The sequence below is a fragment of the Scyliorhinus canicula genome, chromosome 1 (assembly GCF_902713615.1).
Source record: "Scyliorhinus canicula chromosome 1, sScyCan1.1, whole genome shotgun sequence".
NCBI classification, from domain to species: domain Eukaryota; kingdom Metazoa; phylum Chordata; class Chondrichthyes; order Carcharhiniformes; family Scyliorhinidae; genus Scyliorhinus; species Scyliorhinus canicula.
The window spans coordinates 4,569,938-4,592,287 of NC_052146.1; the positions used below are offsets into that span (position 1 = coordinate 4,569,938).

At 49.9% G+C, this 22,350-nt stretch overlaps 1 protein-coding gene across 1 annotated transcript in view; it reads left to right on the top strand.

The window, feature by feature from the left end:
- Window positions 1–22,350, top strand: part of adgrd1 (adhesion G protein-coupled receptor D1) — a 346,241-nt gene that overhangs the window by 208,818 nt on the left and 115,073 nt on the right. Inside the window, exons 13-15 of the mRNA XM_038802479.1 lie at window positions 1,003–1,114; window positions 12,803–12,956; window positions 13,995–14,061. Of these exons, the coding sequence (XP_038658407.1) occupies window positions 1,003–1,114; window positions 12,803–12,956; window positions 13,995–14,061 (333 nt within the window). The remainder of the gene's footprint in view (window positions 1–1,002; window positions 1,115–12,802; window positions 12,957–13,994; window positions 14,062–22,350) is intronic.

Here is a 22,350-nt window from a genome sequence, read left to right on the forward strand (position 1 = left end):
CTCCCCCTCTCTCCGTCTCTCACACTCTCTCCGTCTCTCCGTCTCTCCGTCTCTCCCACTCTCTCCGTCTCTCCCACTCTCTCCGTCTCTCCCACTCTCTCCGTCTCTCCGTCTCTCCGTCTCTCCCACTCTCTCCGTCTCTCCCTCTCTCTCCGCCTCTCACACTCTCTCCATCTATCCCGCTCTCTCCGTCTCTCCCGCTCTCTCCGTCTCTCCCACTCTCTCCGCCTCTCACACTCTCTCCATCTATCCCGCTCTCTCCGTCTCTCCCCCTCTCTCCGTCTCTCCCACTCTCTCCGTCTCTCCCACTCTCTCCGTCTCTCCCACTCTCTCCGTCTCTCCCACTCTCTCCGTCTCTCTCACTCTCTCCGTCTCTCCACTCTCTCCGTCTCTCCGTCTCTCCGTCTCTCCCACTCTCTCCGTCTCTCCGTCTCTCCCACTCTCTCCGTCTCTCCCACTCTCTCCGCCTCTCACACTCTCTCCATCTATCCCGCTCTCTCCGTCTCTCCCGCTCTCTCGATCTATCCCGCTCTCTCCGTCTCTCCCACTCTCTCCGTCTCTCCCACTCTCTCCGCCTCTCACACTCTCTCCGTCTCTCCCACTCTCTCCATCAATCCCGCTCTCTCCGTCTCTCCCGCTCTCTCCGTCTCTCCGTCTCTCCCACTCTCTCCATCAATCCCGCTCTCTCTCCGTCTCTCTGTCCTCCTCTAAACCAATTTATTTGGCTAAGCTTTTGGCCACCTGGCCTAACGCCTCGTTATGTGAATTGGTGTTAAATACAGTTTAAGAATCTCTCTGGGGTAGTGTATTGAGACATTTTACTGAAGACATGTTGTTGTTACAATGGCTTTGGCCACTGAATCAGATCTGATCACACTGATAGCTAATTGATGATTGAGTCAATATCGGTATTGATCAACTTTATTGTTGAATCTGATGATGTTCCTTGACAATATACATTTATTTGTGTTCATTCCTGTGACATCTCTTGACAATTGGCAGGTCAGTGACTACGATCCGAAACCAGCGTTACCACATCCATGCCAACCTCTCGTTTGCCATTCTTGTGGCTCAGATTCTTCTCCTGATCAGCTTCCGCTTTATGCCAAATACGGTAAGTGAGTGGGCAACATGGTGGGCCTGGGGTGGCCGAAGGCTACCCATTTCCTGTTTGAAAACTTCACTTCCTGTTGTGACGTCCTATTCCGTCCCCAGAAGGAATAAACATTCCAGTATTCCCATGTTCCCGGTTGACTGCTCCTTCTTGGTCCCAGGCTGAGGTATTGGTCATTTTTCTCTCCTTTAACAAGACTGCTGACAAAGAACAAAGAACAAAGACAAGTACAGCAGAGGAACAGGCCCTTCGGCCCTCCAAGCCTGTGCCGACCATGCTGCCCGTCTAAACTAAAATCTTCTACACTTCCTGGGTCCGTATCCCTCTATTCCCAGCCTATTCATGTATTTGTCAAGGTGCCCCTTACATCCACCACGCCCCATCTCATTTGATGCTGAAACCCCCTTCCGTGACTGTGGTGGTATGAATGGGAGCACTGGTTTCACATTGGCTCTGGCTGGTCATGTGCCTCTCGGCTGATTGGCTGGGACTAGCCATGTGACTGCTCACCATTGGTCGAGAGGCATGTAAACCCCGCCTCCGAGGCGGGGTATAAGTGCCCAGAGTTCCCGGCGGTCGGCCTTTCTCTGTAGTCGACCACCGGGCTAACAACTAGCTGATTAAAGCCTAAGTTTGGACCTTCATCGTGTCTGGCGTCCAATTGATGGTACATCAGTGACATTCAACTGTTCCAATGTACTCCCCACCAGCCGCCCGTCTTTCATATCAGCTCGCCCAGAACACTGAACACTAGCCCTCCGAGCGCCCATCATTTCACGCCCTCCACCATCGGTGACACAAGCTGGCAACTGCCTGTAGCCTCAGCACCAGAAATCCCTCCCGAAATCTCTCTGCCTCTCCACTCTCTTTTCCTTTACAATCATCCTTAAAACCTACCTTTTTGACTGAGCTTTTGATCAACAGGTTTAATAACTCATATGATTTGGTACCAAGTTTTGTTTAGCTACAGCCCTGCACTGCTCCTCGGGACATTATACTAATGCTAAAGGTGCTACATAAATGCAAGGTGTTGGCATCATTTCTAATCACGCGTGTTGTGTTGACATTCACTATTATAAATTACTATGTCACCATTTCCTGGTCAGTTTGGCTGTCACTTGTCACAATGTAGTTACAGTTTCTGGCCATTCGATGGCGTCACAGAGTAAGTTTCTGAAATCTCGCTCGTGATGCCATCTTGTTAAAGCTAAACGAATAATAATCTTTATTGGTGTCACAAGTTGGCTTACATTAACACTGCAATGAAGTTATAGAACATAGAACAGTACAGCACAGAACAGGCCCTTCGGCCCTCAATGTTGTGCCGAGCAATGATCACCCTACTCAAACCCACGTATCCACCCTATACCCGTAACCCAACAACCCCCACTTAACCTTACTTTTTAGGATATTAAGGGCAATTTAGCATGGCCAATCCACCTAACCCGCACATCTTTGGACTGTGGGAGGAAACCGGAGCACCCGGAGGAAACCCACGCACACACGGGGAGGACGTGCAGACTCCGCACAGACAGTGACCCAGCCGGGAATCGAACCTGGGACCCTGGAGCTGTGAAGCATTTATGCTAACCACCATGCTACCGTGCTGCCATAGTTAATGTGAAAATCCCCTAGTTGCCACATTCCGGCGCCTGTTCGGGTACACAGAGGGAGAATTCAGAATGTCCAATTCATCTAAGTCTTTCGGGACTTGTGGGAGGAAACCGGAGCACCCGGAGGAAACCCACGCAGACACGGGGAGAACGTGCAGACTCCGCACAGACAGTGACCCAAGCCGGGAATCGAACCTGGGTCCCTGGCACTGTGAGGCAGCAGTATTCACCGCTGTGCCACTTTGCCACGCTTGCCAAATAAATGGTCAACTCGCAAAATTCAATTAAAACACAAGAAAGGGAAATATTTCATTTCTGATCAATCCTGGAGGGGGTTTCTCACGGGGAGGGGGGTGATGAATTGCTTTTGAAGGACCGGAATGTTAGACACATTCAATGTCTAAAACATTCTTTTGCTACAAAGGTTAATGCTTTGTCTTTTCAAGGTTGCTGCTAAGTTTCCATTCTGATTACTAATTCCTCCCTCCTGTTCAATTCGCAAGATCAGAACGGAAAGCAGCAAATGCTGAGCTTTCTCTCTCCATTTTTGTACTTTTGATGACTGCAAGTTCCTCTCACAGTCCCTCACCATCCTGACTTGGAAATATACCGTCCGTTTCTTCACTGTCACTGGGTCGAAATCCTGGAACTCCCTCCCTAACAGCACTGTGGGTGTACCTACACCTCATGGGCTGAAGGCAGCTCACCACTTTCCCAAGGGTAATTAAAGATGGGCATTAAATGCTGGCCGAGCCAGCAATGCCCACATTTCGGCACCGAATAAGAACAAATGCGACATTCAAAATGTGACACTTGAAATGTGTTAGCTGCGCACTAGCTGGGCGATTTGTTAATACACTCACAGAGATACTGCTCTCAACTGTGCAGTTCACAATATCTTTGGTTGGTCAGATAATTAGCTAGGGCGGCACGGTAGCACAGTGGTTAGCACTGTTACTTCACAGCAACAGGGACCCCCGGTTCGATTCCCGGCTTGGGTTCTCTTCTCCGCGTTGGGCATGGCGGAGCCCTACATGGGCCGGCGCGGAAGGAAGGAGTTCCCACACGGCACAGGCCCGCCCACAGATCGGTGGACCCCGATCGCGGGCCAGGCCACGAGGGGTCTCGCTCCGAGGATCACCCCCGCCGACTTACCTGCCAGGTCCCACCATGTGGGACCATGCGTAACCCACGCGGCGGTACTGGCCAAAAGTGCACGGCTGCTCTGCCCATCAGGGCCCGGAGAATTGCCGGGGGGGGGGGGGGGCGTTGCCGGAGTGGTGTGAACAGGGCGGCGGGTCGGGATTTGCCCCCCCCCCCCCCCCCCCCCCGGGGATTCTCCGACCCGGCGAGGGGTCACAGAATCCCGCTGCTAGTCTATGAAACTAACCCTCGTCATTTAACTCTATCAATCCTGGAATTAATCTGAAATTAACCCCCTAAGGTGATTGAAAGCTCTTCCACCACTAGGGAACAGGAGGGAGGAGCAGAATTGGACAGGTTGTGTGTCCATTTTCCTCAGTAAAGATGACAAAATCTAAAACCTTGCCTTTACGAATGGAAAAATACAGTGCAGATTAATAATTCCGTATGAAAATGTTATTGCCAAGAATATCTCTCTTGTTGATCTGAGCTGGGTTTCAATCGGGTCCACCGTTGCTATTATGATTTGTTGAAGGAAATTGATTTAACAGATTTGAAAAGCAGTTTTTGATTCATTCAACTCCTGAGTACGATTTCGGACTAAGTTTGATTGAGTCCTCCCCACACTCCGGCTCGACCGGCCATCGTGTGGTTTGAATTTCTAATCTTCTTCCCCAGAAGTGAGTGCTGATCACTGAGAGGTTGCTGGCACACAAAACCAAATAATTAAATGAGATGAGAGAAGGTATAGGATCAATTTAATGGACGACAAGTTAGGGGACTATTTCAAGAGGATGGGGAAACGTATCTGTGTGCGGCAGATGTTGTTTAATGGGTATCATTGTAATGTCAATCATTGGAAAGCTGCAGGCAGATTGATACCAGGAACAGAATGTTTGTAAAAGGCAATGGGCAAAGAACGAGGGCTGGAGGTAATAACAAACATTCATTCAGCTACACGAGCTGTGCTGGGTGGAAAGTAAACAGTGTTTTAGCCTGCGTAGCTAGGAGCTGGGATTATTGACTTATAGGAGCACTATCCTCTGGTAATATAGCACTTTATTCTCACCTTAATCACTGCATCCAGGGCCTCGTTACATGGTGAAGGAGAGATGGGGTTAGTGAAGGATAGCGGCTGGAATGATATTTAGCCCAAGGACTAAAAGGGTAGAGTTTGGACTATTGAATCATGGTTTAAAGCGAAGAAATGGACGTTTTGCCCATTGTGCTTACTCCTCGATAATGCTGTCAAAAATCTACCCCCTTCTCCCCGTGTCTTGCCATCATCCCGTATCCTCCTCTGCTTCAGATATTTATCCAGCTTCTTTGTTCAGTGATGAATCGTCCCTGCTTCAACCATTCACAGTCTCGGGTATTACAATCTAAAAGGCTTTGTGCCAAGACATTTTTACTAACATTCCGCATACCGATTTTAAATTGCTTAGCCACCAGAGCATTTGGCATTTCAATATTCACTCGAAAGAGGGCAGCATCGTGGCGCAGTGGGTTAGCACTGCTGCCTCAGGGTGCCGAGGTCCCAGGTTCAATCCCGGCTCTGGGTCACTGTCTATGTGGAGTTTGCACATTCTCCCCGTGGGTTTCGCCCCACAACCCAAAGAAGTGCAGGATAGGTGGATTGGCCACACTAAATTGCCCCTTAATTGGAAAAAGGAATTGGGTACTCTAAATTAATTTTTTTTTAAATTCACTCAAACAAAACATTTTTAAAAATCTTCTATTAAATTTACTCTTTGCCTTTTCTGATCCAGTGGAAATTATTCCAGTATTTTCCAGTTTTCCCGATGACAATTGTTGCCCGCCACGAGGATCATCCTGGTGAATTAGCACGGGCACGCTCTCTGTCTTTAATTTCCTTTCTGTAGTGAAACGTACAAACCAGTACCTGGCCCTTGAACTAAACAATGGGCTGGATTCTCCTTTTGGGAGACTAGGTTCTCTCACCGGAGTAGAATTGCTCCTGGTCTGCGCTGGAGCTGAGAGCAGCGCCAAGGAATGATTCCCGCACCCTTGCCATGCAGATTGATGCCTGTGACCCGCCGGATTTCCGGGGTCAGGCCGCAGGCAGCCCGATACCATTGCCCCGTGGCTGGTCTCCCTCTCCCCTCTCAAATCCTGCCCTCCCCCGCTGACAAGTAGGGACATCCTTCCCCACCCCCCAACATGGGAATTATGGGTCACCCCCCCCCAACAGCATGCACGCATGGGGTGACCTGATCCCACCCCATCAAATTCCCATCAGACCCCCTGCATATGTTGGGTGGGGTTACTGGGTTATGGGGATAAGGTGGAGGTGTTGACCTTGGGTAGGGTGCCCTTTCCAAGAGCCGGTGCAGACTCGATGGGCCGAATGGCCTCCTTCTGCACTGTAAATTCTATGATATCTATGATATCAGAGAACCCACCCATCAGAGACCCCGCCCATATCAGAGACCCTCCATATCAGAAACACCCTCCATATCAGAGACCCCTTCCATATCAGAGACCCCTTCCATATCAGAGACCCCCTCCATATCAGAGACCCCCCCATATCAGAGACCCCCCCATATCAGAGACCCCCTCCATATCAGAGACCCCGTCCATATCAGAGACCCCCCCATATCAGAGACCCCCCCCATATCAGAGACCCCCTCCATTTCAGAGACTCCTTCCATATCAGAGAACTCTCCATATCAGAGACCCCTTCCATATCGGAGACCGCCTTCCGATCAGACACCTCCTTCATGTCAGAGATCCCCATATCAGCGATTCTCTCCATATCAGAGACCTCGTCCATATCAGAGACCCTCCATATCAGAGACCTCGTCCATATCAGAGACCCTCCATATCAGAGACCCTCCATATCAGAGACCCTCCATATCAGAGACGCCCTCCATATCAGAGACGCCCTCCATATCAGAGACCCCCTCCATATCAGAGACCCCCTCCATATCAGAAACTCCCTCCATATCAGAGACCCCCTCCATATCAGAGACCCCCTCTATATCAGAGACCCTTTCCATATCAGAGACCCCCTCCATATCAGAGACCCCCCCATATCAGAGACCCCCTCCATATCAGAGACCCTTTCCATATCAGAGACCCCCTCCATATCAGAAACTCCCTCCATATCAGAGACCACGTCCATATCAGAGACCCCCCATATCAGAGACCCCCCCATATCAGAGACCACGTCCATATCAGAGACCCCTTCCATATCAGAGACCCCCTCCCATGTGGGCAGCACGGTAGCATTGTGGATAGCACAATCGCTTCACAGCTCCAGGGTCCCTGGTTCGATTACTGCTTGGGTCACTGTCTGTGTGGAGTCTGCACATCCTCCCCGTGTGTGCGTGGGTTTCCTCCGGGTGCTCCGGTTTCCTCCCACAGTCCAAAGATGTGCAGGTTAGGTGGATTGGACATGATAAATTGCCCTTAGTGTCCAAAATTGCCCTTAGTGTTGGGTGGGGTTACTGGGTTATGGGGATAGGGTGGAGGTGTTAACCTTGGGTAGGGTGCTCTTTCTAGGAGCCGGTGCAGACTCGATGGGCCGAATGGCCTCCTTCTGCACTGTAAATTCTATGATGATATCAGAGACCCCCCCATATCAGAAAACCCCCCATATCAGAGACCCCACCCATATCAGACACCCCCTGCATATCAGAGACGCCCTCCATATCAGAGACGCCCTCCATATCAGAGACGCCCCTGATATCAGAGACCCCTCCATATCAGAGACCCCCTCCATATCAGAGACCCCCTCCATATCAGAGACGCCCTCCAGATCAGAGAACTCCCCATATCAGAGACCCCCCGATATCAGAGAGCTCCCCATATCAGAGGCCGCCTCCATATCAGAGACCTCCTCCCATATCAGAGACCCCCACATCAGAGACACTCCCATATCAGAGACCACCCACATCAGAAAACCCCCCCCATACCAGAGACAATAATAATGATATTTTATTGTCACAAGTATGAAGTTACTGTGAGAAGCCCCTAGTCTCCACATTCCGGCACCCTTTCAGGTACGTTGGTCTGGGAATTGAACGTGCGTCTGGCCTTGTTCTGCATTACAAATCAGCTGTCTAGCCCACTGAGCTAAACCACCCCATAATCAGATACCCCCATATCAGAGACCCCCCCCATATCAGAGACCCCCACATCAGAGATCCTCTCCATATCAGAAAACCCCCATACCAGAGAATTCCCCATATCAGAGACCCCCCATATCAGAGACCCCCCATATCAGAGACCCCCCCATATCAGAGACCCCCCCATATCAGAGACCCCCCCATATCAGAGACCCCCCCATATCAGAGACCCCCCATATCAGAGACCCCCCATATCAGAGACGCCCTTCGTATCAGAGACCCCCATATCAGAGACGTCCTCCGTATCAGAGACCCCCCATATCAGAGACCCCCCATATCAGAGACCCCCCCATATCAGAGACCCCCCCATATCAGAGACCCCCCATATCAGAGACCCCCCCATATCAGAGACCCCCCCATATCAGAGACCCCCTCCATATCAGAGACGTCCTCCATATCAGAGACCCCCTCCATATCAGAGACCCCCTCCATATCAGAGACCCCCATATCAGAGACCCCCCCATATCAGAGATCCTCTCCATATCAGAAAACCCCCCATACCAGAGAATTCCCCATATCAGAGACCCCCCATATCAGAGACCCCCCATATCAGAGACGCCCTTCGTATCAGAGACCCCCCATATCAGAGACGTCCTCCATATCAGAGACCCCCTCCATATCAGCCCCCTCCATATCAGACACCCCCCATATCAGAGACCCCCTCCATATCAGAGACGCCCTCCATATCAGAGACCCCCCATATCAGAGACCCCCTCCATATCAGAGACGCCCTCCATATCAGAGACCCCCCATATCAGAGACGTCCTCCATATCAGAGACGCCCTCCATATCAGAGACCCCCCATATCAGAGACGTCCTCCATATCAGAGACCCTCCATATCAGAGACGTCCTCCATATCAGAGACGTCCTCCATATCAGAGACCCCCTCTATATCAGAGACCCCCACATCAGAGACACCCCATACCAGAGAACTCCCCATACCAGAGACCCCCTCCATAACAGAGACCCCCACTTAAGAGACCCCCCCCATATCAGAGAACTCCCCAGAGAACACCCAAAGGATTGTGAATCTATGGAATTCCTTGCCCAGTGAAGCAGTTAAGGCTCCTTCATTAAATGTTTTTAAGATAGAATGTTTTTAAGATAAAGATAGATAGTTTGTTGAAGAATAAAGGGATTAAGGGTTATGGTGTTCGGGCCGGAAAGTGGAGCTGAGCCCACAAAAAATCAGCCATGATCTCATTGAATGGCGGAGCAGGCTCGAGGGGCCAGATGGCCTACTCCTGCTCCTAGTTCTTATGTTCTTATGTTCTTATGTATATCAGAGACCCCCTCCATATCAGAGACCCCCACTTCAGAGACCCCCCCCATACCAGAGAACTCCCCATATCAGAGACCCCCTCCATATCAGAGACCCCCACATCAGAGACACTCCCATATCAGAGACCACCCACACCAGAGAACCCCCCCATACCAGAGACAATAATAATAATATTTTATTGTCACAAGTATGGAGTTACTGTGAAAAGCCTCTAGTCACCACATTCCGGCGCCCGTTCAGGTACTTTGGTCCGGGAATTGAACCTGCGTCTGGCCTTTTTCTGCATTACAAATCAGCTGTCTAGCCCACTGAGCTAAACCACCCCATATCAGAGAACCCCCCATATCAGAGACCCCCCACAGCAGAGACCCCCCATATCAGAGACCCCCCCATATCAGAGACCCCCCACTCCATATTAGTCACCCCTATCTGTAAGCTAAAGAGCAGTACAGGTAGAAACAGTGAAAACACACTATTTTTTCATTTATCTGTCCCTTACACCCGCTGCCTCAGACAGAAGTGTAGAAAGCAGCAGCTATTACTTCATATTAAGCCAAGACACATCACAAGGCTTTTAACCACCTCAGATCCTTTGATCTGCAAGGTTTCTATCAACTTTCAAAGAGAAATAGTTTTAGTCGGTTGTTACTGACAGGGTAATTGCTTTCAGACCAGCCAGGTGCCTGGATTGTTTATTTTCATTTCCCTTCATGCATGAATACATCTCAACTACTCTGCTTCAAAGCTAACCAAAATGTTTGTAAACATCGGAGGAGATAAATGCATTAACTTCATCTTTTTCTCAACAGAAAGCACTTAACTTATTTTGATGTGGTGAGGAGCTGTCAACCATAGCTAGATATTTCTGAACATTATGGTTAGCTTCACAGCGGGTTACCTAAGGTGCAATCAAGCATGAAGGGCAATGAGAATAAACAGTCCAGACACTTGGCTGTTTGGAAGCTATTATCCTGTCAATTGCAGCCTACAAAAAACTATTTTTCTTTGAAAGGCCTCACAGATTAAAGGGTCTGGGGGGGGGGTTGAAGCCTTCTGATGCGTCTTGGCTTCTAGGAAGCTTAGCACACCTTTAGCAGCTGTGTTCGTTGGGGGGGGGGGTCTTCTGGGGACATCACTGTTGGAGGTCTGTTGGGGGCTCTGATGGGGGGGGACGCTGGGGGTGGGGGGTGGGGTGGATTTTCATTTGTGGGTGGGAGGGGACCCTCTGATGGGCACTGGGACACCAAATTTAATACTTACCTCCTTGACCAACCGCGGAGTACAGTACGTTAGGGCCATGCTTAAAGATACTTGCACCAATCCGCCGGCGTGTATTCCACCCGGGGAGGCCTGGAGCATCAGGAGAGTGGGGAGAACTGGCCTTCTAGCCATTGATTGGAGGTAAATGGGTTAAAATGACCCATTTGTATTCCCCCGCCGGAGCGAGGCACGTAGCTCTCTGGCATCGCCGGCATGGGACTGGAGCATCGGAACGGAATCGCCGCCATTTTGAGCATGACCCTCGATTCTCCACTGGTCTGGGAACCCCGGGAATGGGCAGAGAACGCACCCCAATGTCCTGCACAAATTCCTAATTGCTTCATTTGCAAAATTCCAAATGCTTTTGGCCTCTTTCTGGTTTTCTCAAGCTGCACGCCCACTTACTGGGGCTGTTTAGCACAGGGCTAAATCACTGGCTTTGAAAGCAGACCAAGCAGGCCAGCAGCACGGTTCGATTCCCGTAACAGCCTCCTCGAACAGGCGCCGGAATGTGGCGACTAGGGGCTTTTCACAGTAACTTCATTGAAGCCTACTCGTGACAATAAGCGATTTTCATTTCATTTCATTTGTGGGGAATTGTCTGTGGGAATCTCTGAATCTCTCTGTTCTCCGCACCCTTCAGGGTCTTGGCCACAGACCGCCCTTCCCCACACACACAAAAAAATCTCAATTTGCGGATGCTGGAAGCCTGAAATAAAGAGAGAAAACGCTACAAGCACTCAGCAAACCTAGCAGCATCTGTGGAGAGAGGGAGAGAGAGAGAGAGAGGAAAAAACCAGTTCAGGTCGATGGCTTTTCATCAGAACTAGCTCAGAAAGCCGACAATAAATCCAGTCAGCGATTCAGGAAAAAAGTCCAGAGAGTGATGGAAATGTGGAACTCGCGACCAGGGGGAGTGATTGAAGCGAAGAGACCAGATGTATTGAAGGGAAAGCTACACGGACAGGGAGAAAGGAAGAGAAGGACATGTGATAGGCTGAGATGAAAAGGGTCGACAGAGGGTTCATGTGAAGCATTAACACCAGTGAGCATATGTTGGACTGTTGACCCGATTCTGTGCTGTACATTTTATGGAGTTCTATGTAATTGGAAAATTACCGACAGACATAAATTCCTAAATTGATGCGCCCATCTCATGAAGGTTAGACGTCAAGCTGCTATACGTGACCCATTGCCTCATAATTTATCTGTTCTGCTTGCCCACATTAGGCACTGATAAAGATTAAAGATTTTTGCAGGATCACTACTGGCAATAAATTGCTATTCGTTTCTCAGGTACTCAATTAACTTTTGTGTACGAGTCTCTCATTGGTATAGAGAGAGAGAGAGAAAGGCTAATTGTCCAGGACAAGTGCAGCTCAGCAAAGGCCTGCTATCACTTTGAATTGGATTAAAAATGTACCATGTTCTAATTACCTTAAAAGGGAGACAGTTTAATGAAGAGAAAGACTAATTAGTGAATGTGGTTGTATAATTGGTCATGTCCTAATTAGCAGCAAATCTGGTAAGTGGCGTTTTGCAAAGATTCGTGCTAAACAAACCCATTTGAAGACACTTCATATCATTGACTGGAACCCAAGTCAGAATAATTAGCGCCACGGTTTGTGTGAGAGATGAGCAGAGCCTCTGGCGTGTCGAATACGATAAAGTCGGCTTCAGAATACTGGAGAAGGACTTGGCCGCAGTCAAATTAGCTGCTGAATTTCCACTTTCCGTGTCTGTGGGAAATTTTATCACACACGGCCTACGGGAGTGATTGTTCAAAGGTCTTTGCAATTCCAAATGATTGACTGTTAGGATTACTGCAGGTAAACAGCTGAGATCGGAGTGGAGTGCATGACATTTACAATGGGTAGTGTTTAATAGGATCAATACATTTCTGTTTGTAAGAACTGGAGAACATATCTACTTTATGAATATGAGTATTGAGATGTACTCAATGACCACGCATTATAGTCGTTGAAATTGATTTTCTACTTTTTATAAAACAATTTTATAACCTGAGGATATCTAAAAACCTTTTGAAGTGTAGTCAGTTTTGTATTACAGTCATTTTGTGTACAGCAAGAGTCCTCAGAGATCAATCAGATAATGGCCATGCCAGCTGTTTGGTTGTGATACCCAGCGTGCGTACCGTGTGACAAGCCTTTCCCAGTATTTTACACGCCAGTGTATATTTGAGATGTGATAATAACAAATCCATTTTCCTCCCTCCAGCTCCCATGCAAGGCCCTGGCCATTCTTCTTCATTTCTTCTTCCTTGGCGTTTTCTCCTGGATGTTGGTCGAAGGTCTCCACCTGTACAGCATGGTTATCAAAGTCTTCGGTTCTGAGGAAAGCAAACACTTTTACTACTATGGGATAGGCTGGGGTGAGTATAATTGGACCAGGCTTGGGGACAGTTGGTCGATAGGTGGAACAGGAGAAATAGAGAAGTGGGGATGAAGGGGGGGGGGGAAACAATAGTGCCGATCGTTTGCTCCGTAATGGATTGGGTTGGATTTGTTTATTGTCATGTGTAGTGAAAAGTATTTTTCTGCGAGCAGCTCACCAGATCAGTTAGTACATGAAAAGAAAAGAAGATACATAATAGGGCAACGCATTTTTTAGATGTCCAGTGAGGTGACAATTTAGTGAAAAAAACTCGCCGAATATTGTGATCAAGACCTGCAGGTGTAGAACAGTTACTAATTTGTCGATGTACGCTGTCGATTGCTCTTTTTGTTTCCTGTGTACATACTGTGTACGTCCGCTTCGGCTGCAGAAAAATACTTTTCACTGTACCTCGGTACATGCGGCAATAAATCAATCAATCAGTGACTACGTAAGGTGGTGAGATTCCTGGTGGCTGGAGATTAACGATGGGTTCGCAATAATGATGGGCAGCAAGTTTATCGAAGAGGTTATTGTGGCGATCATCAGATGATCCTTTTTGTTTCAAGCGAACTTGGTTGAGGGATGACCATTAGCTAGGGCACCTGGGGGGGGGGGGGGGGGGGGGGGGGGGGGGGGGAGCTGCCCGGCTCTTCTGGAGAATCTTTTACATTCACCTGAGAGGGTAGTTGGCGAACCTGGTTTAACATCTCAACTGATAGCTGGTCCCACTGGCCATGCAGCCCCACCTCAGTGCTGCACTGAAGGGTTGGAATGGATCCTTCTGCTCAAGTCTAAGGGATGGGACGATGGCGTTTTGACTCAGAGAGCAGAGTGCTACCCGATTGGCCATGGCTGGCAGCTTCAGTGTGTGCTGATGGGAACGCCACTGGTTTACTAGACTGATTTTGTTAAGTGTGGGAAGTGCTGCTGAAGGGGCCTCAATTTTTCAGACAAATTAGGAGTCAGACTGTCAGTGTTGTTGGTTTGATTAAGAGCGGAAAGTGTGTTGCTATTAACCTGTCTCTGTTTCTAGGCTCCCCTTTGGTGATTTGCATCGTTTCTGTTACCTCCGCTTTCGATAGCTACGGCAACGCAGACAAGTGAGTATTGTTGGAGTCCGTCTATCCGATCTCTCAATGTTTCATTAGACTTTTGCTCTACACAAACCGTGGGCGGGATTCTCCCAGCCCTGGGACCGGGCCGCAGAATCCCCGTGTCCGGGCCACGCCCCCCCCGACGCCGGCACGCGATTCTCCGCAGGATGGAGAATCGGCGCCATTGCCGCCGGCGAGGTTGGCACGTCACCGTTTGCGGGCCGCTCTACGTGGCCGACCTGCCGATTCTCCGGCCCGAGAAAAAAAAAAAACGAGTCCTGCCGGTGCCGTCCACGCCTGCTCGCAGCCGGCGGGAACTCTGCGTGCATGGGCCGGGTGGCGGCCTGGGGGGGGCTCCGAACTCAACCCCGGTGGGGGGGGCTCCGATGTGGCCTGGCCCGCAATAGGGGCCCACCGATCGGCGGGCCGGCCACTCTGTCCCCCTGCCTCTTTTCTGACGCGCCGGCCCCTGTACTCCTTCGCCATGTTGCGTCGGGGCTGGCGTGTTGAAGGAGGCCACCGCGTATGCACGTGTTGGTGCCGGCGCAACTGCGCATGCGCGGATTCCGCGGCGCACAGGCCACGCCGGGATCGGCAGCTGGAGCGACACAAACCGCTCCAGCGCTGTGCTGGCCCCCTGTAGGGGCCGGAATGACTCCTGGCAGCGGCCCGCTCACGCCGTCGTAAAATGCGACGGCGTTTACGACAGCGTGGACACTCTGCCACGGGGTGGGAGAATCCTGCCCTTTAAAAATAATTAATTTAGGGGAAGGGGGTGGCGAGGTATCTTCTTGACCTGCTGCAGTCCTTGAACAGTAGGTTCGCCCACTATGCTGTTCGGGAGGGAGTTCCAGGATGTTGCCCCCGTGACAGTGAATGTCATTGATGAAGCAGCTGGAGATGGTTGGGGCTGAGGACACTATCCTGAGGAATTCCTGCAGTGATGTCCTGGAGCTGAGATGATTGACCTCCAACCACCACAACCATCTTCCTCTGTGCCGGGTATAACTCCAACCAGCGGAGAGTTTTCCCCCCTGATTCCCGTTGACTCCAGTTTACCTGGGGCTCCTTGATGCCGCACTCGGTCAAATGCTGCCTTGATGCTGAGGGCAGTCACTCCCACCTCACCTCTGATATTCAGCTCTTTTGTCCATGTTTGAACCAAGGCTGTAATGAGGTCAGGAGCTGAGTGACCCTGGCAGAACTCAAACAAGGCTGTAACTGAGGTTATTGCTGAGTAAGTGCCACTTGTTAGCATTGTTGACTCTTTCCATCACTTTGCTGATGATGGAGAGCAGACTGATAGGGCTGTAATTGGCTGGGTTGGATTTGTCCTGTTTCTTGTGTACAGGACACTGCTGGGTAATTTTTCACATTGCCGGGTAGATGCCAGTGTTGTAGCTGTACTGGAACAGCTTGGCTAGGGGCGTGGCAAGTTCTGGAGCACAAGTCTTCAGTACTATTGCTGGGATATTGTCCGGGCCCAGAGCCTTTGCAGTATCCAGTGTCTTCAGCCATTTCTTGAAATCATGTGCAGTGAATCATATTGGCTGAAGACTGACATCTGTGATGCTGGGGACATCCGGAGGAGAGATTGGTCATAGAATCATAGAATTTACAGTGCAGAAGGAGGCTATTCGGCCCATCGAGTCTGCACCGGCCCTTGGAAAGAGCACCCTACTTAAGCCCACGCCTCCATCCTACCCCCATAACCCAGTAACCCCAACTAACCTTTTGGACACTAAGGGCAATTTAGCATGGCCAATCCACCTAACCTGCACATCTTTGGACTGTGGGAGGAAACCGGAGCACCCGGAGGAAACCCACGCAGACACAGGGAGGATGTGCAAACTGCACACACACAGTCACCCCCGGCCGGAATTGAACCCCGGACCCTGAAGCTGTGAGGCAGCAGTGCCAACCACTGTGCCACCGTGTGCCCCCCCCCCCCCCCCCCCCCCCCTTCTGTGGCTCAACACTTTTATATTGACTCCACACAAATGTGTGCTGCAGAATTCTAAAGTGATACCTCATGGTCTACGGCAACTCTCACTCCTGAAAAGGGTCATTCTAAAGAATTAAAAAAGTTCTGTTGTTCCTGCCAGAACTTATTTACTTTCCCCTTTGGCAATGTTATTTTTTTTATAAATGTTTTTTATTCAGTTTTCATGTTTTATATTGAACAAATTACAAATTGTTAGAGAGAGAGAAAAAACAAAATTGGTTATTTTGGTCAATTCCATTGAACATTGTTGCCAGCAACTGAATCTGATACCTTATCCCTGTTTCCTTGAGGTTTGTTCACCATCTACCTGGTGGAAACTATTTCCACTTTAGTTTAAGTTTGGACAGTACAATTAGTCACTTGGCTTTTTATTATAACACATCTTGCTTTTCACTGGGAGCGATACATGGCTTATTTATGCATTGGAATGATTTTAATCATACTCAATTTTTCATTGCTGCTACAATTACTCATGTCGATTAAAAGTCCTTAATCAATTTAGTCAAATCGTCTGTCATTTTTATGCATTCAGCCCTCTTGCGATTAATGATATGGATTAACTCTGCAAGTTTTCGCCACTTCTGGCTGTAGATTGTTGCGAATGCAACAAATTTACAACATCCACAGTATTTTGCTTTGATTGGAAAATCCGGCCTTGTCTTTTGCACAGATGTGCTGGGCTCCTACATCATTGAGGATGGGGATATTTGTGGAGCCTCCTCCCCCAGTGAGTTGTTTAATTGTCCCCCACCATTCGCGGCTGGATGTGGCAGGACTGCAGAGCCTAGATCTGATCCGTTGGTTGTGGAATCGCTGAGCTCTGTCTATCACTGCTGCTTATGCTATTTGGCATGCAAGTACATAAATTATACAATAAATGGTAGAACTCTTGCGAGTACTGACAGGCAGAGAGATCTGGGCAGGTCCACCGATCAGTGAAAGTGGCAACGCATGTGGACAAGGTGGTCAAGAAGGCATACGGCATGCTGGCCTTCATCGGTCGGGGCATTGAATGTAAAAATTGGCAAGTCATGTTGCAGCTGTACAGGAACTTAGTTGGAATATTGAGCACAATTCTGGCCGTCACACTACCAGAAGGATGTGGATGCTTTGGAGAGGGTACAGAAGTGTTTTACTAGGATGTTGCCTGACTATGACTAGGGTGGGAATGGAAGGAGACGGATTCTGTAAGTGAATACAGTTTTAGGTTAGACGGGCAGCATGACCGGTACAGGCTGGAGGGCCGAATGGCCTGTTCCTGTACTGTATTGTTCTTTGTACTCCTGTGTTGTAGCTTCACCAGGTTGACACCTCATTTTTCAGTATGCCTGGCGCTTCTCCTGGCATGCTCTCCTGCAGTCTTCATTGAACCAGGGTTGATCCCCTGGCTTGGTGGGAATGGTAGAGTGGGGGATATGCTCGGCCTGTTTAATCAATCCAGTCCAAACTTCAGGGCAGCACGGTAGCACAGTGGTTAGCACTGTGGCTTCACTGCACCAGGGTCCCAGGTCCGATTCCCAGCTTGGGTCACTGTCCGTGCGGAGTCTGCACGTTCTCCCCGTGTCTGCGTGGGTTTCCTCCGGGTGCTCCGGTTTCCTCCCACAGTCCAAAGATGTGCAGGTTAGGTGGATTGGCCGTGATAAATTGCCCCCTAAGTGTCTGTTCACTCTGTGCCCAAAGTGTCTAAGTGTCTAAAGGTGTGCCGGTTAGGTGGATTGGCCATGCTAAATTGCCCTTAATGACCAAATAAAAAGATTAGGAGGGGTTATTATCAGCAATGTTTGCGGGAGATGGTTCCAAATTTCCGCCACCCTTTGTGTGAAGAAATGGTTCCTGACATCACGCCCGAACACCAGGTTACCATCCCGATTTCAGGTCTCCGCCCCCACCTGGTTAAACAGTTTCCATCTGTCCAGTGGGCAGCACGGTAGCATGGTGGTTAGCATAAATGCTTCACAGTTCCAGGGTCCCAGGTTCAGTTCCCGGCTGGGTCACTGTCTGTGCGGAGTCTGCACATCCTCCCCGTGTCTGCGTGGGTTTCCTCCGGGTGCTCCGGTTTTCTCCCGCAGTCCCAAGATGTGCGGGTTAGGTGGATTGGCCATGATAAATTGCCCTTAGTGTCCTAAAAAAAAAATAAGGTTAATGTTGGGGGGGGGGGGGGGGGGGGGGGTTACTGGTATAGGGTGGATACGTTGGCTTGAGTAGGGTGATCATTGCTCGGCACAACATCGAGGGCCGAAGGGCCTGTTCTGTGCTGTACTGTTCTATTTATATTTAAAACACCTCAGTCATGCTATCCCCTCTCTCGATCCACTCCCTCAGAAACATGCATGGGTTTGTTCTGATGTTTCTTTGTGAAATCATGACTTCAATCCCAGTTCTTCTCATGAAAGGACTTGACAATGCCTCTGTTTCCCCTCTTTCCGTTTACCTTTACTTCATATTTAGTATCAAATCCAGTTCCATCACTTGTTGATCCTTTAGTAGGTTTCTGGAAGGTTCCCACGAGCTATTCTGGTGTCAAAGAGGGGGACAGGCCAGAAGGTGGCGTTAAGGCCAATCAGATCAGGCATGATCTTATTGAATGGAGGAGCAGGCTCGAGGGGCCGAATGGCTCCTACTTATGATCTCAGGTGAAAGGACATTCCCAACCCATTTTAGTTCTGATTTATCTTGTGAAAGGATTTCCAAGTGATCAAGCCAGACTTTGGCACGCTGAGGGGTTTTACTGTAAATCACCGCCTTTGTTCTCATTTGTTCAAATTAGTTCATTACAAGTTAAACCAGGCGGAACTACCGACTTCTTCCACTGACTAATTATCCGATTTTCCTATGTTTAGGTTTTGCTGTTTCAGGTAATCTCGAGGGTAGGATGTGAGATTTACATTCCTCTGACAGAGAGGAGACTCTTTAATTATCTGAAGAAAGTTGAATAATTAGACAAAAATTATTGCATTTTGGGACAGGGAGAAAGATATAAATAATTGAGCCCTAGACAGCCAATTAATGTGCCAGTTATTATCGTGTCTACAAAGAGGCAACGTGACTATCTGTTAGAAAACACCAAACTAATTGACGGTAAAATTACTAAAACTCTGTGAAGCATTTCTCCAGTCTGTTAAGCATGGAATCCAACTTGTTGTTGTTAATCTTGAGGACAGGTTGACTGTTCTCAACTGGAGGGTCCTCATGTGGAGGATTGAGCCCCGCGCCGGGCCGGAGAATTGCCGCAACCGCGCCACGACGCCCCCGACGCCGGGCACGCGGTTCTCCGAGTTGAAATGAAATGAAAATGAAATGAAATGAAATGAAAAATGAATGAAAATCGCTTATTGTCACGAGTAGGCTTCAAATGAAGTTACTGTGAAAAGCCCCTAGTCGCCACATTCCGGTGCGGAGAATCGGCGTCATTTGCGCTTCTCCGGCCCGAATGGGCCGAGCGGCTGCATGGAGAAAGCAGAGTCCCACCGCCACCGTTCATCCCTGGTCGCTGCCGGCGGGAACTCTGTGCGAAGGGTCTGGGGGCGGCCTGTAGGGTGGGGTAAAGCGCTCCTTCACCGGGGTCTACATGTGGAGGATATAGCTGGGAGGGATATACATGCAGAGGATTGACGTGCGAGGATCCACATGTGGGGGATCTACATGTGAAGGATCTCCAAGTTTCATGCACTGTGTAAGGAGAAGGGGGGGGATATCTAATTCGATTCCCTGCACCAGTTCCTGTCCAGTGACACTGTCCAGAACGTATGACTGCAGATTGAGTTCAGCGGTGACAGCTTTCCCTGCTCGTCACCCGCATAGTGAACAGGGAGATGGTTAAAATAAGAAGATTGAGGGGGGTGCAGGGTGGGCTAAGTTGCAAATTTCACAACTTTGACGAACATAAAACTTATGCCACAAAAATAGTCTATTTGGTACAAATGGTCCATGAGCCTTCTCTGTCCCTCGTTATCTCACCCTATCAATATTTCCTTCTATTCCTTTCTCCCTCCTGTGATTATCTAGTTTCCTCTTAATTGTAGCTCTGATATTCTTTTCAACCACTCGCTGCGATAGCGAGTTCCCCATCCTTGACCCTCTCTGCTTCGGGAAGTTTCTCCTGAATTCCCGATTGGATTTCTTCAGCCAGAGGGCGGTGAATCTGTGGAACTTTTTGCCACAGAAGGCTGTGGAGGCCAAGTCACTGAGTGTCTTTAAGACAGAGATAGATAGGTTCTTGATTAATAAGGGGATCAGGGGTTATGGGGAGAAGGCAGGAAAATGGGGATGAGAAAATATCAGCCATGATTGAATGGCAGAGCAGACTCGATGGGCCGAGTGGTCTAATTCTTGGCCCCATGTCTTATGGTCTAATGGACCAGCATTCAGCCATCGCTCTTCTTCCAGGCTCAGTTTTCGAGACCCACTGCTGGAATGAACCACGTGGTACAGTCATTAATTACAGACCGTGTTGCTTCAGAATCATTTCTAACAGAAAGCCCAAGGAGAATGACTGCGAGGTTTACAATCCTGGATAATATGAGTGATGCAGTGGGAGCTGAGTGCCAGATCGGCAAACAGCTTTGATGGCTTAGCTGCAGTTGATTTGACTTCCTCAAGTGCCATCAAAGAGCCCTCGTGTGACTGAATCTTTTAAACGTTAACAAAATCTGGTAATAATTGGAGTGTGACAGCACGAAAGGCAGGAAAGTTAGCAGAGTTCATGTGTCGCAAGGCACAGAAAGAGACTATTCAACCCACTGCACCTGTGTGGGCTTTTTGGAAACAGCTCTCCCAATTACCCCCACGTCCCCACTCCATAGCCCTGCAAATTGCTTCTGTTTAAGTATTTGCATTCAATCCTACAGGGAGCCATTGGCCTGTCCCGGCTGTTGACATCCCCCTATCCTCCCTCGGGCATGAGCCTTCTCGCTGAGAATCCCACTTACCTGTCTCCAAATGGTCCGTCATCAAGGGTGGGATTCTCCCCCCCCCCCCCCCCCCCCCCCCCCCACACACCCCGGGCCGGAGAATCGCCGGGGAGTGATTTCTTCCATTGTCAAAAGGGGACAGTGATCTGAACAATGCGCAATTTTACAGAGCCAGCAGCAACTCACTGTGATAGTTAGATGATAGCTGTGGTCACTCTCCCACATGGATAATGGGACCATGTTGGGGCCAGAGTGTATCAGGGTGCGTGGGTGAATAGCGGGAGAGGGTAAAATCGAGATTTGTGCCGGGCGTGAACCGTTTTGTGATTCACCCGGCCCATTCCCGATGTCGAGCTCCGAATCCCGGCCCATTCCCGATGTCGAGCTCCGAATCCCGGCCCATTCCCAGTGGCATGTTCCGGAATCCTGACCCATTCCCGATGGCGAGTTCCAGATCCCGGCCCATTCCTGATGGATAGTTCCGGATCCAGCCCGCTCCCGATGGCAAGTTCCGTATCCCGGCCCATTCCTGATGGTGAGTTCCCGATCCCAGCCCATTCCTGATGGTGAGTTCCAGATCCCGGCCCATTCCCAGTGGCATGTTCCGGATCCCGGCCCATTCCTGATGGCGAGTTCCAGATCCCGGCCCATTCCTGATGGCAAGTTCCGGATCCCGGCCCATTCCTGATGGATAGTTCCGGATCCAGCCTGCTCCCGCTGGCGAGTTCTGGACCCCGGCCCATTCCTGATGGCGAGTTCCGGATCCCGGCCCATTCCCGATGGCGAGTTCCGGATCCCGGCCCATTCCCGATGGCGAGTTCCGGATCCCGGCCCATTCCCAGTGGCATGTTCCGGAATCCTGACCCATTCCCGGTGGCGGGTTCCAGATCCCAGTCCATTCCTGATGGATAGTTCCGGATCCAGCCCGCTCCCGATGGCGAGTTCTGGATCCCAGCCCATTCCTGATGGATAGTTCCGGATCCCAGCCCATTCCCGATGGAGGGTTCCGGCCCATTCCCAATGGCAAGTTCCGGATCCCGGCCCATTCCCAATGGCGTGTTCCCGATCCCGGCACATTCCCGGTGGTGAGCTCCGGATCCCGGCCCATTCCCGATGATGAGTTCCGGATTTGCGTTGATTTCAATCGATTTTTATCAAATTCAGTGGCTTCCTGGGAATTAACCGACTTGTTGGGGGTGGGTGGTCTTGGAGATTGGGACGTAATTTTAAAATGGCGTACCACTCTCTCACTACGCAGAGGAGTTCTGGCGAGTGGAGCTCGTCACTGTTGAAAATGGGGCTACATGTGGCCTACGCTCACGTTCCCCGCTGAGGCCCCTTATTGACGCTGCGTGGCATTTTAGAGCGATGTGTTTCTCA